Source organism: Anser cygnoides, chromosome 3, assembly GCF_040182565.1.
Source record: "Anser cygnoides isolate HZ-2024a breed goose chromosome 3, Taihu_goose_T2T_genome, whole genome shotgun sequence".
NCBI lineage: Eukaryota > Metazoa > Chordata > Aves > Anseriformes > Anatidae > Anser > Anser cygnoides.
The window spans coordinates 46,480,472-46,498,359 of NC_089875.1; the positions used below are offsets into that span (position 1 = coordinate 46,480,472).

Below are 17,888 nucleotides of genomic sequence, written 5' to 3' on the forward strand. Positions count from 1 at the left end.
TGAGGACCCCACCCTCACCCCCCAAGCAGCATCTCTGTTGGCTCCATTAGGAACATGACAGACTAATCTCCTAATTGCAGTTACCCTGGCTACCCCCCTCCCTCTCTCCTGCTTCACATCAGATGCAGCAAACATGCAACTGCCCAGAGATATCAGCCTTCTATTTCAGTGGGTTAGGTGCCATTTCATATTTTATCAAGCCTAATTAACAGCGGGTTTCCGCTGAAAGGTTGTTTGCCACTGCAACATCTCCAGCTGCAGGGTCCTTTCTGTCCCTCCCCATATCCTGACAGGCAGTTACCTTCAAGGAAGGTGCTCTGATTCATCTGGCCCATAGTAAGAGAAACAGCTCGCTTTTTCCCCAAGATTAGTCTTCTGGGGTTGGCCAAATGGATCGATTCACCCTGCAGCTGTACAGTCACTAGACTGCACTCCACAGCAGCAGAAACATATGGCAGAGAGAGGAAGAGGAGCAGAGCATTCCTTTTGGTTGGACCAGCTTAGCTGTAAGCTGAAACCAAACCGTAAATTAGGTGCCTAAACACAGATGGGGGAATTTGCCCCCTTGTCACCCAGGATCAATGCTTAGCCCACACGGTCAGCAGCAAGCCACACTATCTGCTTGCCTCCTCAGCAGGTCATGATAACCCTGCTTTCAGGTCATGCATGGGCAACATGAGAGAGCACTCTTTGCCATGGGCATCACCGGTATATTGGTGCCAGTGATGTTCCCTGCCACCTCTGGGACATAGGACATGCTTGGATGCATGCGCATAGGTATTTATGCACGAAGTAAAATGTGTGGATCAAGCCTACGTTATTTTGGAAAGACTATTTTCTGCTTCACAGAGGTGAGCTTGTGGGGGAAGACCTAAATAGCTAGATAGCAAAAATGCTGTAAGTATCTGAGAGTACTTTTCACCTCTTAGGGCAGGGACTGGCTTTCTGCACTGGACACACGACTGAGAGTGTGACAAAGGGACCTCTATTTACTTTGAAGTACTTACCCTACTTATTTTTACCACTGTAGAACTGCAATGCAGTAAATCAAAAACTTTATGTACGCTGATGCACACAACTGGCATATGTCAGATAGTTGGAAATCAATACTCATTTCTAATTATCTTGTAATTCTTTGCAACATAAAAAGTGATGAAAAGAAAGTATTTGTCATCTCAAAGCAAGCCAAACAACAGAAAAAAAATGGGGTGGGCATTATAATGTGCTATGTACCTTACTACGGCATTTCTCAATGGCCTGAGAGAGAAGAGCCCACAGCCTGATACCTGGCTAATAGTGCTTTGGTGGCTGCTGAAACAAGGCCTTCCATCAGCTTCCTTACCTGCTTATGTCTACCCTGGCCAAATGCTACATCCAGGGCAGCGCCCAGAGCCCACTGACTTACCTGGGAATGAGACTTTCCCCTCAAGGAGCTCTTTTCCACACTAGCTGGGCTTCCTCCTGCTAGAACTCAGCTTTGTCCCTGGAGATGGCAAGAGATAATTCTAAAAATTGCTTTCATTGCTATGAGATGAGTATTTTCTTTGTCATTTTAATGGAAGGAATAGAACCAGCTATTTTAAAAAGTAGGACTCATTTATTCATGGGATCACTTCCAAGAGGCTGTGGACATTTTCCTTTGGGGAGAACAATGAAAAAAAAAAAAGCCAAACAAAAAAAAAAACCACCATCACCACCACCAACAACAAAAAAACCCACCACAAAACCACCTAAAAACTCAACCCTCAATTTTGAACCAGAAGATTGAAAGCAATCACTACCAGTAACAGTTTTTGAGACATAACTGATACCGACATAAAATTAGAGAACACCTTACCCTTTCAAGTTTCTAAGTACGTTTTGGAAGCAATTGTAAGTGAACCAGGCTGACTTGGGTTTCTCATCTTTACTTGATGTATGATGACAAAAGGAGATAACCTTGGTATAGATAGCATGATTTATTCAAAACTGAAGACACTGAGACATGTTTGCAGTCATTGCAGATTAGGAACCCCTGTGTGCAAGTTTTTTATTACTTTAGGCTTTTTTCCACTTCCCACCCTTCATCTCCAGCTTTTACCTTGTCTTTGCGTGACTCGAAGTACCGTCCCTTCTAAAGGACAGAAACCAATCCCACCAAGGATTATGTTTCACAGCCACATTCTTTATTTACAAGGGGTTTTCAGTGCTCGAGACCTTTTTATAAGATACCTCAGTTGTTTTAATAACTTGATGAAATGTTTATAATGTGATGAAATTGCTTTTAATTCAGAAATACTTTAACAAGGAGAGTTGCAGCAGACATGTTAATACCTCCAGGCAGCCCCTAAAACTATTGCAGTTTGGTGAAATGTGAGTATATTTCTTGATAAAAGCTTTCAATCAGCTCTGATTTTTTTCCAGGAACAAGTCATTTTTTCTTCCTTGAGCATGACAGGTTGAAACATTCATTTCCAAGGTAATGGTTTTGTCTGGGCACTAAGGGACACATCACCCCCTCCAGAGTCACGGCAAAAACAGAAGTATGCAGGGCTGCTATTACAGAATCACAACCAAGCCTCTGACCAGCGAGGTGTTAGTGGTGAAGGACAGAGGCAGAGCCCAGGAGAGGGGGAAGAGAAGCAGGAGGAGGCTGCCGGGGGCTTGTGCAGCACCACTAACTCCGACCCCACTTTCAGAGGTGAAAGCAAAGACTGTCTCACCCCCCACCCTGGGACACCCACCCAGCTGCTCTGAAAGCGCTCACCAGCCATGAGGGGAGACCCAGTTACTTCTCTGACTCATTTACTTCAAAATGCACTCTCTGGGAACTGATGCTGTATCTAGGGCACTTCGCCTGATGTCACGCCCCCCATGAGCAGATATCGCATCGCTGTTTGCCACGATCCCCGGCTTTGCACAGGAGCTGGGATTTCATCCAAACCCCTTGCTCACCGCACAGGTAATGTGATGAGGAAGGCAGTGGGACCTAGGCACCTTAGAAATTTTATCCTGCACATGCTGAGGAGAACAAGAATATTTAAGGAATGTATCTGTACAGCAGAAGATAACTTCTTGTGACTTACAATAGGGTTTTAAGTCAGGTAGAGGCAATGCCTTTTCTTCATGTTTTGCCTTGAGCAATACAAAAATTAGAAACATGCTTTAGCCAGATACTAAATTTGACCTACATTTGTAGTGACACTTGTAAATTCAAATTGTTTCACTCTAAGATCTTCACTTACTAGAACATAACCGACTTCTAATTGTTATTTTTACAACCCTTTGTTTACGGATTTCACTGTTTATTTCCTGCCTTATTATATTCCACTCCTGCTGTCTAATGTCAAAGCTCTTGCTGCTTTGACACAGCATACCAGGGCTAATGCATAACTCATGCATTTACTAAATGGGCAGGAGGGAAAAACAGATGAGCAAGAGCACGGTAAGCACTTGACTGTAATTATCTGTGAATAGGCTTAGGTTAGCAGTGATAATGGTAGAAATAGATTTTACACGTCAGGCTGAATTCATCCTGTGGGTAATTCAAATTGTGCCATTACTTCATGGAAATATTCAGCCTAAATGCAGCCCTCTCCCCTCCCCCTTTTCATAATCCATTTCTTATTTAAGGAGCAGGATGACACAGCCCATAAGGGAATTTATTCTCTTCCCTTAAATTTACAGTGCAGTATCCTCATTGTTGGTTTTCTCCCTGCTTTTTTCCAGCGTTTTCTCATCCAGGCTCGGGATTTCCCAAGGTGGGGGAATCTGAAATGCTGCCTGGTGGCAGGAGGTAGAGAAAGGCCAGGGCATTTGCAAGCGGTGGCCTCTGTTCAGACAATTGTTTCCTGCACGTAGGACTTTGGAGCTTGTGGAGCTGCTCCCAGGCACGTTTACCTCGTGATGCACTGCAGGCCCCCTCCCCACTCCCCCACCAGAAACACCAGCTCTCCTTTGTGTGAAGCCACAAGGCGCTCCGCAGGCAAGATCGCATCAGCCAAGATTACATTTCTTCCACATCCCGATTTGCTGAGGGGTGAATCTGAGGGAACACATAAACGCGTTCTCAAAAAATGGGAAAGGACAATGCTTTTGGCATGAAAAAAAACAACACCACAGTTATTTTATAGAAGAATCCTTACTAGTTCTGCTGCCTCTAACATTGCTCTAACACTTTGTAATTGCAGGCACTCCAATCATTTGATCTAGAAAAGATCACAGAAATGCAGATGAATATAATGAAAATGTAAAACAGATATTCAGTTGAAAAATAAAACCTGTATTTTATATATATATATATATATAAGCTTAAGCAGAGAAAATAGCTCCAAATTATTTCAAAAGTCAACTAGTTTTTGTAACTAAAACCTTGCTGTTCCCATTAGCTAGTGGTGCTATTTTTTTTCTTTTGCATTAAAAATATTTAAGTTAGAGAGAAAAAGGGAAGAAATAGTGAACAATAGTACAGAAATAATTCCAAATAGAGCAAAAATAAGTACATAGCTGAGAGAATATAAAAGCAAAAGCAAAGCCCATGTGAAACACATCATCTGTGTATCATCAGATAGAGCAGAAGCCATTACCCCTCTGTGAAGTGTGGCTTTGGCAGGATTGTCCTTAGGGGCTGAGAGGAAAACTTGCACGGAATAGAAAGCTGGAGAGATTTTTTTTCCTTAAGCAGTAAATGGACAACATGAGGTACATATTTGCCATGCAAAAGATGTATAATTAATGTTGTGATCAAAGTCTAGCACTAACACAATAAGCACTGAGAATCCTTGGGCAGGGAATTAACAGCACTCACGTGGTTTTAAAGTTAATGTAACTAAAACTTCGCAATTCAAACTGCAGCACGTGGTCAGGTAAGTCAACTCCTCCTGTGCCAGTACTGTATCAAACACTGACAAACCCCGATGGGGAAGAACTGCTACGGATCATTATATTTTATGTAATGTAAGGGAAGTGGCATTACTGGGAACCCAAATGGGAACTCACACCAACACCTTATGCACTTTGTGTGTGTTTAGCTAGAGATAACACCTCGATGCTGACTGGGTCCTACCAGAGAGGTGATTTAAACTCCTCGTGGCCAGCAGCCATGTCACCACTAGCTGTGATCTCAGGAGGCTGCGTAATGAACACAGGTCTGGGCCTGCATGCAGCTTGGGTTAGGAAACCTTGAAAGGAAGCACAAGATGCAGCAGGAAAGGGCTCTGGGAATTTGGTCAGAGCTAGGATAAAATCATGAGCCTATAATGATAGTAATGTATTGGGATTACTGAAGGACACTATTTCTCTGTTCTGCTTTAGAACTAAAATGAGGCTTGTGATCATGTTAGTAGATGCAGTCCCATGGAGACTCTGTCAAGGCTAAGAGTTACAGTCCCTGTGCTGTAGGGCCAAATGAACCCTTATGATTTATGAACCCATCCTGCCTACCCAGATTGCCCACATGGTTCCCAAAGTGTTACAGCGTTAGGTTGCACCGGTGAGCAGCTGCTCTCTTACTGCCTGAAGGTGTCTCTGTTTCGATGGCAAACCTCACAGATTTCACAGATTTCACAGATTTCTCTAGGTTGGAAGAGACCTCAAGATCATCGAGTCCAACCTCCGACCTAACACTAAGTACTCCACTAAACCATATCCCTAAGCTCTACATCTAAACGTCTTTTAAAGACCTCCAGGGATGGTGACTCCACCACCTCCCTGGGCAGCCCGTTCCAATGCTTAATAACCCTTTCGGTAAAGAAGTACTTCCTAACATCCAACCTAAAACTCCCCTGTCGCAACTTTAGCCCATTCCCCCTCGTCCTGTCACCAGGCACGTGGGAGAATAGACCAACCCCCACCTCTCTACAGCCTCCTTTAAGGTAACTGTAGAGAGCGATAAGGTCGCCCCTGAGCCTCCTCTTCTCCAGGCTGAACAAGCCCAGCTCCCTCAGCCGCTCCTCGTAAGACTTGTTCTCCAGACCCCTCACCAGCTTGGTCGCCCTTCTCTGGACTCGCTCGAGCACGTCCATGTCCTTCCTGTAGCGAGGGGCCCAAAACTGAACACAGTACTCGAGGTGCGGCCTCACCAGAGCCGAGTACAGGGGCACAATCACTTCCCTCGACCTGCTGGCCACACTGCTTCTTATACAGGCCAGGATGCCGTTGGCCTTCTTGGCCACCTGAGCACACTGCTGGCTCATATTCAGCCGACTATCCACCAATACTCCCAGGTCCTTCTCGGCCAGGCAGCTTTCCAGCCACTCATCTCCCAGCCTGTAGCTCTGCTTGGGGTTGTTGCAGCCCAGGTGCAGGACCCGGCACTTGGCCTTGTTGAACTTCATGCAGTTGACCTCAGCCCATCGCTCCAGCCTATCCAGATCCTCCTGCAGAGCCTTCCTGCCCTCGAGCAGATCGACACACGCACTTAGCTTGGTGTCATCTGCAAACTTACTGAGGGTGCACTGGACGCCCTCATCCAGATCATCGATAAAGATATTAAAGAGGACCGGCCCCAGTACCGAGCCCTGGGGGACTCCACTAGTGACCGGCCTCCAACCAGATTTGACTCCATTCACCACAACTCTCTGGGCCCGGCCATCCAGCCAGTTTCTAACCCAGCGAAGCGTACGCCAGTCCAAGCCACGAGCAGCAAGTTTCTTGAGGAGAATGTTGTGGGGAACGGTGTCAAAAGCCTTACTTAGGTCAAGGTAGACCACGTCCACAGCCTTTCCCTCATCCACCAAGCGCGTCACTTGGTCATAGAAGGAGATCAGGTTCGTCAAGCAGGACCTGCCTTTCATAAACCCATGCTGACTGGGCCTGATCGCCTGCTTGCCCTGCAAGTGCCGCGTGATGACCCTCAAGATAATCTGCTCCATGAGGAGCTTCCCCGGCACTGAGGTCAAACTGACAGGCCTATAGTTCCCCGGGTCTGCCCTCCGGCCCTTCTTATAGATGGGCGTCACATTGGCTAGCCGCCAGTCAACCGGGACCTCCCCCGATAGCCAGGACTGCCGATAAATGATGGAAAGCGGCTCGGCCAGCTCCTCCGCCAGTTCTCGCAGTACCCTCGGGTGGATCCCATCAGGCCCCATCGACTTGCGCACATCCAAGCTCCGTAGCAGGTCGCCAACCATTTCCTCATGGATAGCGAAGGCCACATCCTGCTCCCCATCCCCTTCCACCAGCTCAGGGCACTGGGTGTCCGGAGAACAACCGGTATTGCCGCTAAAGACTGAGGCAAAGGCGGCATTAAGCACCTCAGCCTTTTCCTCATCCTTAGTAACTAGGTTTCCCCTCGCATCCAGTAAAGGATGGAGATTCTCCCTAGTCCTCCGTTTCGCGTTGATGTATTTGTAAAAGGATTTTTTGTTGTCTTTAACGGCAGTAGCCAGATTGAGCTCCAGATGAGCTTTGGCCTTTCTAATTTTCTCCCTGCACAGCCTCGCTACATTCTTGTAGTCCTCCTCAGTGGCCCGCCCTTTTTTCCAAAGATTATAAACCCTCTTTTTTCTGCTAAGAAAACGAGGAAGGACACCGGGATCCTCTGGGATTAAAGACTGGATGCACACTGCTTGTAAAACACCAGATACAGCAGGGTATAATACAAAGTTGTTTCCTACTTCCTCGCAGTCACATGGCACATCCCTGGCACAGGAGCCACTCCTGAACTGCCCACAAGCAGTTTTTAGCTCTAGAGTCTTACCTTGGCCTTGCCTGCAGCATCATGTGGGTGATGCTCATCATACAGTGCGTTTGGTTCTTATTTAATGTAAACTGACATCTCAAAAATTATCAATTATAACTATACATTATGCACAGCTTATGGTATAATAATGTCTAATTATAACTAATAATACAAATACTGTTATTAGCACGTAAGCCACCCTGCAATTTTATTAGTGTTTATTGTTTGCATGCTATTATAGATACATGTGATATTTTAAAGTTGAAAAAAAACATAATTCCCTGTCCCAGAGGTCAAAAGTAAACTTGGTTTTGCAATGTTAATCATAAAAGCCCTAGTATGATGAATTGTCCCACTGATGCCATCAATGATTTTCTAGGAGTGAGGAAAGCCAGCAAAATCAAGCTCTATTATGCACTGAAACCATCACAAAATAAGATTTTGCCTCAGAATGTATGCTAACAGAGAACATATCATTATCATCTCATGTGTAATATCTATGATGTCTGTGTACACAATGACAAATATATACAAATAATTATTGCCACTACAAGAGTTGTGTTATGCTTGGAAAGTCTCAATAACATGCAGCAGGGACCTGACTGATTTAAATGGAGGGTGCAGAGTACTGGGAGCAGCCTTTCATGCAAGAAAGTCAAGTAATTTTTTAAAAGGCTCCCCGTCAGTTCACTGCAGCCACTGCTAGTTCAAATTTTCTTTAGGATTCATTTCATGCCCTCTTTTCTGTTAATAACCCAGAGATCAATCCTCTCTCTAATGAATAGCTGACCTATTCTTCTTTGATTTGCCATTGATTTCTTCTGCTTACTTCCCAACACTTTGCCTGTTGATTAAATGCTAGACATAAGAATGCCTCGAATTTCTGACTTCTGAGTCATCCTCTCATGACTTGAACAGCTTGAAGCCAGCTTCAGCTCCCAGAGATCATTAGTGAAAACTCCTTTGTTTCTAGACACTACAAACAAGTTTCTCCCTGAGCCTCAGTGCTGCTCATGAGCTAGAAAATAAACTGCAGTAACAAAACTATTTCCTATGTGCATATTTTATATTATTGTAACAAGAGGAAAGGGATTCTTTTCCATGACCGTGAAGGCAAACCCCAGCTTTCCCTTTTACACTGTGAAATCCTTTCATCTACATGCAGTGCAGACGAGACCATGAGCAAAGACATATGCTTATGCAAACTTTTACTTTTGCATGGAGTCCCTATGACTTCAGTGAGACTCTGCATGAGACACACATTTACAAAAGGAGCTCTACTTTCTGAATGAAGACACCGGTTTATTAGCACTCTCCCACAAATCCCCCCTCTGGCTTCTCCATTACAGAGCAAGCTGGATGAACTTGCTTATCTGCACTGCAGGTAGGAGAGCTGGAGTCGACACGTTCAGAAGACGAAGCGGTATCTCCTTGGAACACAGATATCTCCAGTCTCCTCCAACACTTTGATGTCTCCTTCAAAAACAAACAGGCTAACGCTATCTCCATTTTCCTGCAGCTCTGATGTTTCTCAAAATGCTGCTTGTTTTCTCTAGGGTGACACACAAATTCTGCCAGTCCTAGGGGACCAGCTATGCAGGATAATTGCTAGACTTCTAATTATAGTCCCGTACCTGACATATTCTAACATATTCCGTTCTGTCCATGGCTAGCCTGGCAGTCACAGCCGAGCTAAGCTTTCCTTGCCCTCCTCAGGTTCTGCGGGAAGGAAACTCAGCTGCGAGAGCCCTGTGGTCCCTGAGGGAGCGATGAGGACCGTGGGTTAACGTGACACGCCATGAAGCACAGCCCTGCCTCAGCAGGCGAGGCGCAGTCCTTTGCTCCCACTAAAAGATCCTGTCACAGACAGATGAACTAGGATTTTGTAAGCGAGCATAATGTTTTCTTTGATCCAAGCCCGGAAGCATGCGGCAACTGTTGAGAGCTGTTTGCTCACATTTCCCGTTCTGAGCTAGCTGACAGAAAGCCCTACCGGCACCGCGGTGCCGTGCTGGCTTTGCTGCAAGCTTCATGCCTTGTATCGGGCAGGTTATATCAGAACAAGTTCAACAGCAGAGCCTAAATTTAGGCAACGGATTCCCTGCCCTTACATTCAATTCTGAAATCCGTGCTGGAAAGCAAGTGAGGAGACGTAGGTGATGACATTAAAAGATGCTGACTCCAGCCTGATGGGATCGCTCCCTGAGGCCATCTAATCAGCAGCATGATAGAGTACCCTTCCACCCAAAAAGCTGGGATTTTCTCTCCTTTTAGTGAGTTGGATCAGCTTAGCACTCTGCAGTGCTCCAGAGCTGGCACAAGGAAGGCGCTGTAGCCATGAAGAAAGGGAGAGAAGGAGGCAGAGGGCTGAAGGAGTAAGAGGAAGGGACACCGGGACATCTTTGTGCGTGCAGAGGGGAGCTGTTACACCGGCCCATGGAACCGCACATTAGGCTCCTCAGAACAGCCAAGACGCTGGAAGGACGGCTGTATCAGCCTCAGCTTAACCACAGCACAGGGCACGGGGATGCAAAATGGGTCACTGGGCCACCTCCGTCCACCTCGGACCCACGGTCCCTGAGCCATGAAGCGAGGCGCCCCCACTTCTGCTGGGGTAACAGATGAAGCCACCAGCATTTTTGCTCAGAAGGCCACTGCGGGAAGAGAAAGGGCTGGTGACGCGACGTTCCCCGAGCTCCCTGTGCAGCCCCGTTATTAGAATCCACCATGGAAGAGGCAGAGGCAAGCTGCCACCTGTGCGCCCCCCCCCACCCCTCCCCTCAGCGGGCGTTAAGGGGCGTAACCGCCGCGGCCCCAACGCCTCCCTCAGGCTCAGCACCGCCCGCGGCGGGGCGCGCGGATTGACAGCGCCACCCACCAACCAGAGAGGGCACCGCGGCCGCGTCCCGCCCACTGCCCGCCCCTCTCCGCCAATCCCCTGACGCACCCGCCGGGTGGGCGTGCGGGCCGCCCCTCCACGTGGGCGCCACGGCCAGGGCGAGCAGGGCGGGGCGGGGTGGCCACGCCCCCTCCCTATAGCCACGCCCCCTCCCCGTAGCCCCGCCCCCGGTCGCGGTAGCCCCGCCCCTAACCCGGCTCCCCGGCGGGGCAGCGCCGCTCGGCTCGGCCCGGCCCGGCCCTGCCCGGCTCCCGGCGGTGCCGTCCCGCGGTGAGTGGGGCGCAGCGCCCGGCACAGGGGCCCGGGGTGGGGCGGGGGAACGGGGTCCGGGGCTGGTTTTGGTACGGGGGTGTGAGCGGCGGCGAGTAGAGGTAGCGATTGTTCCCTGGAGTGAGCCGACGGAAAGGGGTTGGCGTGGGTTTGTCGGCTTTAAATCGTTTTTTTTGGTGGTAGAGAAGTTTTGTTTTCTTTGTGCCGTGCCGTGTGGGTAAGACTTGCCTATATTGCATATGCATGCTTCTACCTACACTGCATGTATATGCTGTTGCCTATAGCGCATATACGTGCTGTTGCCTGTATCGCATGTGTGCACGTTACCTACACAGCATATATGCGCTTTCGCCTGTGCTGCATATGTACATCTAATACCGCCGATGGTGCTTCGAAGCATCAAGCGGCTGCCCCGCTGCTGGCCCGGTGCGGGGCGCGGCCCCGTGCCGCCCCGCTGACGGCTCTCCGTGGGCTGCTGCACCCTGATTCTCGGCAGCGGGGGTGGCAGCTGAGCGTGGGCAAGCCGTGGGCTGGGTGCAGGAGAAGTCCTGTTACTGGGAGGAGCTGCTGCTTGGAGAACGGCAGGAGGAAGGTCTTCTCTTTAAGCCGTTTCTTACGCTTGCTTTGTCTTTCCCATCTCTCTGTCCCCTTTTTGCAAAATTCAGCATCGCCACGAAAAGGGACTGTTCTCTGTAAATCCGTTCTCATTCCGTTTCTTTTTTGGGTCTTGACTTTAGTTCTCCCCATCCATTTGCTGCAGGTAACTTCTGGCAGTAGTGTGTGCTCTCTGAAGCCGCGTCTGCTCGTAAAGACCCCGCTGCTTGTGTTAATTCTGTCCAGGTATTGGCAGATCGGTGTTTTCACGCTTGTAGTAGAAGCAAGCTGTGCCGCAGGCGGTTTTACCTGTCCTTTCTGGAAATCCCTCCATCTCACATACTCAGAGCGGAGAGGAGTATTGATTTAGGACCAGCTGCACTTTTTAGTGGGAAAAAAGTTGGAAGCCGACTGATGGGGAACTGACTGAAGTCGGTCTGAGTGTTTAGATCGTGATTCCAGTGCCATGAGATGAGCAGAGGGCTTTCTGCTTCCTCTGGAGAAGTAAGCTTTCTCTCTCTCTCTCTCTCTCTCTTTTTTCTTTTTACCTTGCTGTTACTTGGTACTAAGGCTATTCCTGTTCACAAGAGCTATTTACATAATATATTGCTAAAAACATGTCTGTTCTTATTCACCCTGCAATTCCAGGTATTGCCTGTGAAGTTATAATGATGTCTTCTTTTAAATAGTTCGTAGTCTGTTTACTTCTAGAACTGCTATAAGGTCTTGGTGAGAACTTCTTTTGCAGAGCTGTCAAAAAAAATATCTTGGGTGGTGAGTGGTCTGTTCAGTTCAGCCCTACCCTGCTCAAATGTAAAAACATGAGCATGGTGGAACATTTTCTGCACAGGCAGTCTTGCAGAAGTGTCTGTCAGCTGTTTAACAGATTAAACAAGAGTTTAAATAATAGGTTAAGCAAGTGTTTAATAAAATTGCTTGGGGGAAAAAAAAAAAGACACACAAAACACCTTTATAGCCTTGGTAGACTTGAAAAAGGAGTATGCTATTGGTTAGAGAAATAGCTGATAGGCTTTTGGGTCCTGAGACCTCACCTGTTTCCAAATAGCATGATAGAAGATGCTTTTCTCCTGAGACTCCAGTAAAGAGATCAGGTCTCACTGCTTGGTGCTCTCCCTGCACTTCCTAAACACGCTGACAGTTGCAGGAGCAGGGAAAGCAGCCTGCTCTCCTTGTTATAAAGCCCTTGCTGTAGCTCTCTGCCCGTGCTTTGCCTCTCCTGTTCCGCATCAGTACAAAGGATGAGCAGTCTGTAGTAAAGAAAGATTTCACTACTTGGCAGAAGCGCACAGGGAGAGCAACCCAAAGTATCTCCTGTTGTTCTCCTTCACTCTGAGGCGCCAGACCGTGCCTGACACTTTCTTTACTGCGCTCCTGGCTCTGCCTGCATATGCCCGTGAATGAGCTTTCTGCAAGGATCCGTCTCGAAAGAGTTGTGCCCCTGTGTTTGCGTGGAGGTGAGCTTGCTGTGATTGAATGGCTGTTCAAACAATTATTTTTCCTTAATCTTGGAAAGATCTCATGTGATACTGCCTTGGTCATGCAAGTGTGCACTTCTGCATGGGCTCACTTGGCAGTGCCTTCATGTTGTGTCACAGACACCGAGGCTGGTTTGCGTGCTGTCCTGTATTTCACTGGTTCTTTCCTATGCTTCCGCATTTGCATAAGCCAGTTGATTCTCTTAGTTGCTACTCACTCATAAACTTTAATTAGTGTGCTTGATGTATGAAGCCTGAGGAAGTCCTGCAAGTGACTCTTAATTGGTAAAAGGAGTCCAGTTATGGACTATGCAGAAATAAACAAATTCATTGTAATAAGAAACTTCACATTGGCAGTCAGATGTGATGGGTAAATGCTATTTTTACGTTGCCAATCAATGAGGAGGCAGGATCAGTTGATCCATTGCTCTTTCTGATGTTGTCAGGAGAATGTCCTCCCAGGAAAAAGGCATGCTGAGAAGGAGGTGCTTGCTCTTGCTGCAGATGTTTCAATACTGTTTCAAACGTATATTGCTAAGTTTTGCATATATTTGCTAAAACAATGCATTTTAAAAGGCTGCATACCTTTGTGTACAAAAACTGGAAGGTGCACACTTGGACGTGATGGGAAAGCTTAGTCCTTTTTGCCTGGAGGCTGTAATGCTCATTGTTTCTCTCAAAGACTCCTGAATTCAGTTCTGGTTTCAGGGAAGGATTAAACCCAAATGATTCATGCTGGGCTGTCCTCGTGGGGAGTAAACTGCTGAGTTGCTTTTTTCATCCCAGGGGACAGCCAGGTGGAAGCATGGCAGCCACCCTGCGGGGTCCTGCCTGCACAGCCTTCTCACTTCGACGTGCTGCTGGAGCACGTCCTCTGGTGCTCTGTCCTCACCTGAGCCTTCTTCCTCTCCCTGGGGACTGACTGGCAGTAGTAAGGTCTGATGTGTGCCCCCAAACATGTGCCACTTGGCTTCCAAAGAACAGAGCATCAGGATGTAGGAAAGCTGGCTCTGAGCAGAAGGACTAGAGCAGCCCACGAAGTAGCATAGCAGCGTGGTCCCAGGTTAGGAGTGGGGAATTTGGGGAGAACCCTTCTTCCCGAGCATTCTGGCTATGGTGTGGGAGGTGCAGTGCAAAGAAGAAGAGTTACAAACCCAAGAGTGCCCTTCATACTCTAGCAATCACTCGTACTGCTCGACTTGAGGCAGGGAGCTTCGCAGCACGCAGGTGGAGTGTGGGCAGTCATGCCTAACTAAGAGCTGTGTCTAATCCTGCAATGGGGACTCAGGACAAAGCATTTTCCTCTCTATTGTTAAAGCTCAGTGTTGTTGGAGAGTGCTGTTTGTACAGGAAGAAAAGAAAAAGGATGTTGGTTGGCATCTAAGCCCGATGCTTAGCAACTTCCCCATCTGTCCCAAAAGGTATGTGGTGAGGACATACCTGGGAGGACTCCACAGCCCTGCAGTTTTGGAGGCATCTGCCACTGCTGCTTTGGAAAATGCAGAGGTGGGAGCTGGGCCCGCATCCTGTCCCTGCAAGAGGATTGTAGTTGCATCTAACCGATGTTGCTAGCAGGTGCAGAAGGCCTGCTGCAGTTGCATCTCCCAGATCTGTGAGTGAGCGTGGCTTGCTGCCCAAAGGCAGGCTTCTTTCCAGGCAGCTGTCTGTCTGTCTTGCTGCACGGCTGGGTTGAGTAGAGCTCCCTAAGCTGGTTGTGAAACTGCAGTCTGAGCCTTGTTGTCTTAGGAGCCTGAGACATCCCTGGGTAATATCTGGAAAATGTTAGGAAGAGTCTTAACATTTCTGGATGGTTCTTGACAGGACTCTGTAGGGCCAGTCTGCTCCAGTTTCATTAAGAAGATGCTTGATATTCATTTTCTGTCAGCTGTAGCAAAACCAGCTTTCCCAAGATGTTTTATTGTAATAAGCCTTGCAAAGTGTGTTTCCAGTTTACGTTCCAGCATGTTTTTGAGAGAAATAGAGAATTACGCATGCTTTTTTTCTTGGTGAGAGGATTTTGTTCTGCTTTGAGTTGGCAGCCCACTGCTCTTTCATCCATTTGCTTTATCCCCTACAAGTGTAGCAATGGCAGTCCAGGAGGCTGAAATCAGGATTAGGACCCAATTCACAGTTGGCTTTGGGCTGATGCAAAATGGAGCTGTACTTGTAACACAGGTTCATGCAGAACCACAAATCGGTTCAAGTGCACGGGCTAGTCCTTTCATACAGGCTCAACCTGGGGACCTGAAGTCACAAAGAAGAGGCTAGTGCTGCTTTTTGTAACTCTTTCTTTCCCCCAAAACAGAGAAAGGTGGGTTTGAAACTTACCTACCCGTGGAAGTCCAGAAGGGGGGAAATGAACGAGTAAGCAGGAAAGCTCCTGCATCCTTTCCTTCCCCAGAGGACTCAATTTCTTGCTGCTGCTGCTAGCTCCAGCAATTCCTGCTTCTACCAAACTAGTGCTAGGGTTCTGCTCTGCTGCTGGGAGGCAGCTTGTGGGGCTGTGCAGAGCGGAGGGGAAGATTAGGGTTCTTCCTAATTAGTTTTTACGGCCATGTTTGAGCTGTTTAATCAGAGGAGTCTTGAAATTAATGACAGGCTTATTGTCCAAAGCTCTGGTACATGTGTGTTTAGGTAAAATCAAATCAAAATAAACAGTGCTAAATAAACTGGGCTGTCACTCCAGGCACTAATAAGACTCCTGACTGATACCAGAAGAACACAAATAGAGTCTTTCACTGTTTCGTTGATAGGCTGCAGGGCCTTTGACCAAGCAATTACGTCTCAAAATGCACTTCTCCAGGAGCGAAAACCTGAAGTGATGTTTTTATTTCAAAATCATACAAACAACTAAAAAAAAACTGTAGAGTGTCCCAGAGGCCGATGATTGACTTCAGCTTTTATTAATTCATCTGCGGTGCATTTGCCGGAGCTTTTAGGGTTTAATTGAGGTTAAGAGGTTGGAATCTGCGGTAAACAAAAGAATGGCATATGGGCAGTCTGAAATTGTGGATGTTTAAGTAAGAGCATTCCTTCTGGCCACTTGTTTTCGTTGGGCAGTTATTCTTGGCTCACAACTTTTTTTTTTTTTTTAAAGTGTAAACATGCAATGCTAGCGAGTTAATGATTCATTATGTTTTATCGCATTCTGGCATACCTCTGAAGAAGAGAAAGCTGATCTAGGCTTGTGTTTGACCTCCCCCTTCAGATTAAGGACATTGCTTCTTTAACGTCTTACCTGCTGTTGAGGGGTTGATGAGCTCATTTGCTTTAAAACATTAAAAGAAAAACACCTTCTCCCTGTCCTTTCTTACATCCCTTCTCCCATGAGCTACAGTTGTTACTGTAAAAAATCAAGTGGACAAAGCAAGTGCAAGGCTATAGGAAAAGCTTTCCTGAAGCCCTCTTTAATAGAGGCTGTGAGGAAATGGGATTCAGTTTCCTGAGTTATCCACAGCAAAATATCTGTGTGTGTTAATTACGGTTACTTTTAATTTTTCTGACTTTTGTTACAGGCTGCACGAATGTCTTTGTTGGGTGCGTTCTCTCCTTGTGAGTGAGAACGTGTGCCACAGTGCAGTGGCTTGACAATTATAACAAACCTCCTTTTGCTGGAAAGCCTGAGCTCATACTCTGACATCTTTATGCTATCCATAAAGTTTATGGAGCGTATGACATCAGCTGACAATAATAACAGTGACCTGTCCCGCTCAAGTCATTCTGCAGACCTCTGTTATTTATATACAGCTGTTAATAGTGTGTAGCCTGAAACGCAGGAGAGATCATCGATACAATCATATCAGTAAGAGAAGATGAATGAGAGATTTTTCTCTTAATATTTCATTGACTGGAAGCTTTTACCTGTCCCCATCCACGAAGTCAAATGTTCCTTTCCTGCATGCTTATAATTTAGAGCAATCTTTTTTAAAAAATTATTTCCTGTTTAATTTTGATGATAAGTAATAATAATAATATGATCCTTTAATAACTCCCCCTCATTTTGTTAATACAGTAAATGTAATTTTTGTATGCTTATGTAGAACCTCTCCTACGAGACAGAAAGAACTTGTATTAAAAAAAATGGCTTTGTTAAGAAGCATTGTATATGTCAGTTCAAGGAAACAGGTGCATGGAGCAGCTTTTACACTTGCAGAAGGTCTCTTACAGATCTTGCATTTGATTTAAAAACAAAACAGAAAACCTGTAACGTTTAAGCTGGCTGTGCAGCGACCGCTGGCAGAAAGGTGGCAACAGGTAGCTGGGGGGAACTCCACCTAACCTCGCCTAACAGGGAGGAGATGTTGGCTGCTGCGCCCCTGGTTGCGAGCTGAATTGCCCTCTCATATTTCTGTGATTGCCGTAGCTTCAGCTCTGAGGTGCTTGTGCAGCTCCCAGGCTGCTGCCTTTTTGTCTGAAACTGAAGAGCACCAAGCTGTGCCGCTTGGGCTCGGCTGTGGGGAGGAAGCAAAGGCTGTGAAGCAGCAGTTCAGCCCTGGGAGCTGATGAGCTCAGGTACGAGGGCAGCGGTGTCCCAGGGGGCAGGGCTGGGGAGAGGGGAGGATGGTTCGGATGAAGTCCCCTGTGCTGACAGCTTTCCGAAACCTCCTCTTTTGGTGACAGCGAGGAGGCGTTCTCCCAGCTGACGAAGGTGGTGCTCCCTCTCCCTCATGGGCTTTTTCGGGAGCAGCTTGTGGTGTCATCTGTCTTATCGCTTCTGTACGTCTCCATCTCGTTTCGGGTTTGTTATTCTGAGGAGACCTGATTGCTTTATGGTCCCCTGTGTAACTCCCAGGCTCTGTGAAGGTTGGCTCAGCCCGTTTTGCTCCGCAGCGCCATTAGAAACGTCAGCGGTGGCCTTGTAAAGTGGGTGAGCCGGGAGGTGGGGACATGCAGCAGGTGCCACCAGGGTTTGGCCTTCCAGCACAACACAACTGCCTGCGGCCAGCAATGGGACTGAGCTGCGCCGGCA

General features: G+C 47.3%; 1 protein-coding gene and 1 long non-coding RNA gene across 8 annotated transcripts in view; one reads left to right on the forward strand and one right to left on the reverse strand.

Moving 5' to 3' along the window:
* Nucleotides 1-3,024: 3,024 nt before the first annotated feature.
* Nucleotides 3,025-9,976, reverse strand: LOC106044555 (uncharacterized). The gene is made up of 3 exons (XR_001212341.3): nucleotides 9,295-9,976; nucleotides 4,125-4,187; nucleotides 3,025-4,024 (listed from the first exon to the last, which is right to left on the reverse strand). It is a non-coding gene; the product is annotated as an uncharacterized lncRNA (long non-coding RNA).
* A 734-nt stretch (nucleotides 9,977-10,710) lies between these two features.
* FRMD1 (FERM domain containing 1) overlaps nucleotides 10,711-17,888 on the forward strand; it is a 38,496-nt gene continuing 31,318 nt past the window's right edge. Inside the window, exon 1 of one of the 7 annotated variants that reach the window (XM_048045912.2) lies at nucleotides 10,711-10,829. Coding sequence is in view for 2 of the 7 variants with exons in the window: in XM_013194656.3 (XP_013050110.3) it covers nucleotides 17,587-17,635 (49 nt within the window). In the remaining 5 variants the exon portion in view is untranslated. Of the gene's footprint in view, nucleotides 10,830-11,022; nucleotides 11,047-11,397; nucleotides 11,422-11,474; nucleotides 11,928-17,004; nucleotides 17,432-17,571; nucleotides 17,636-17,888 lie in introns of those variants that run through there. The other 6 variants (XM_066994119.1, XM_013194658.3, XM_048045913.2 and 3 more) reach the window with 6 other exon arrangements.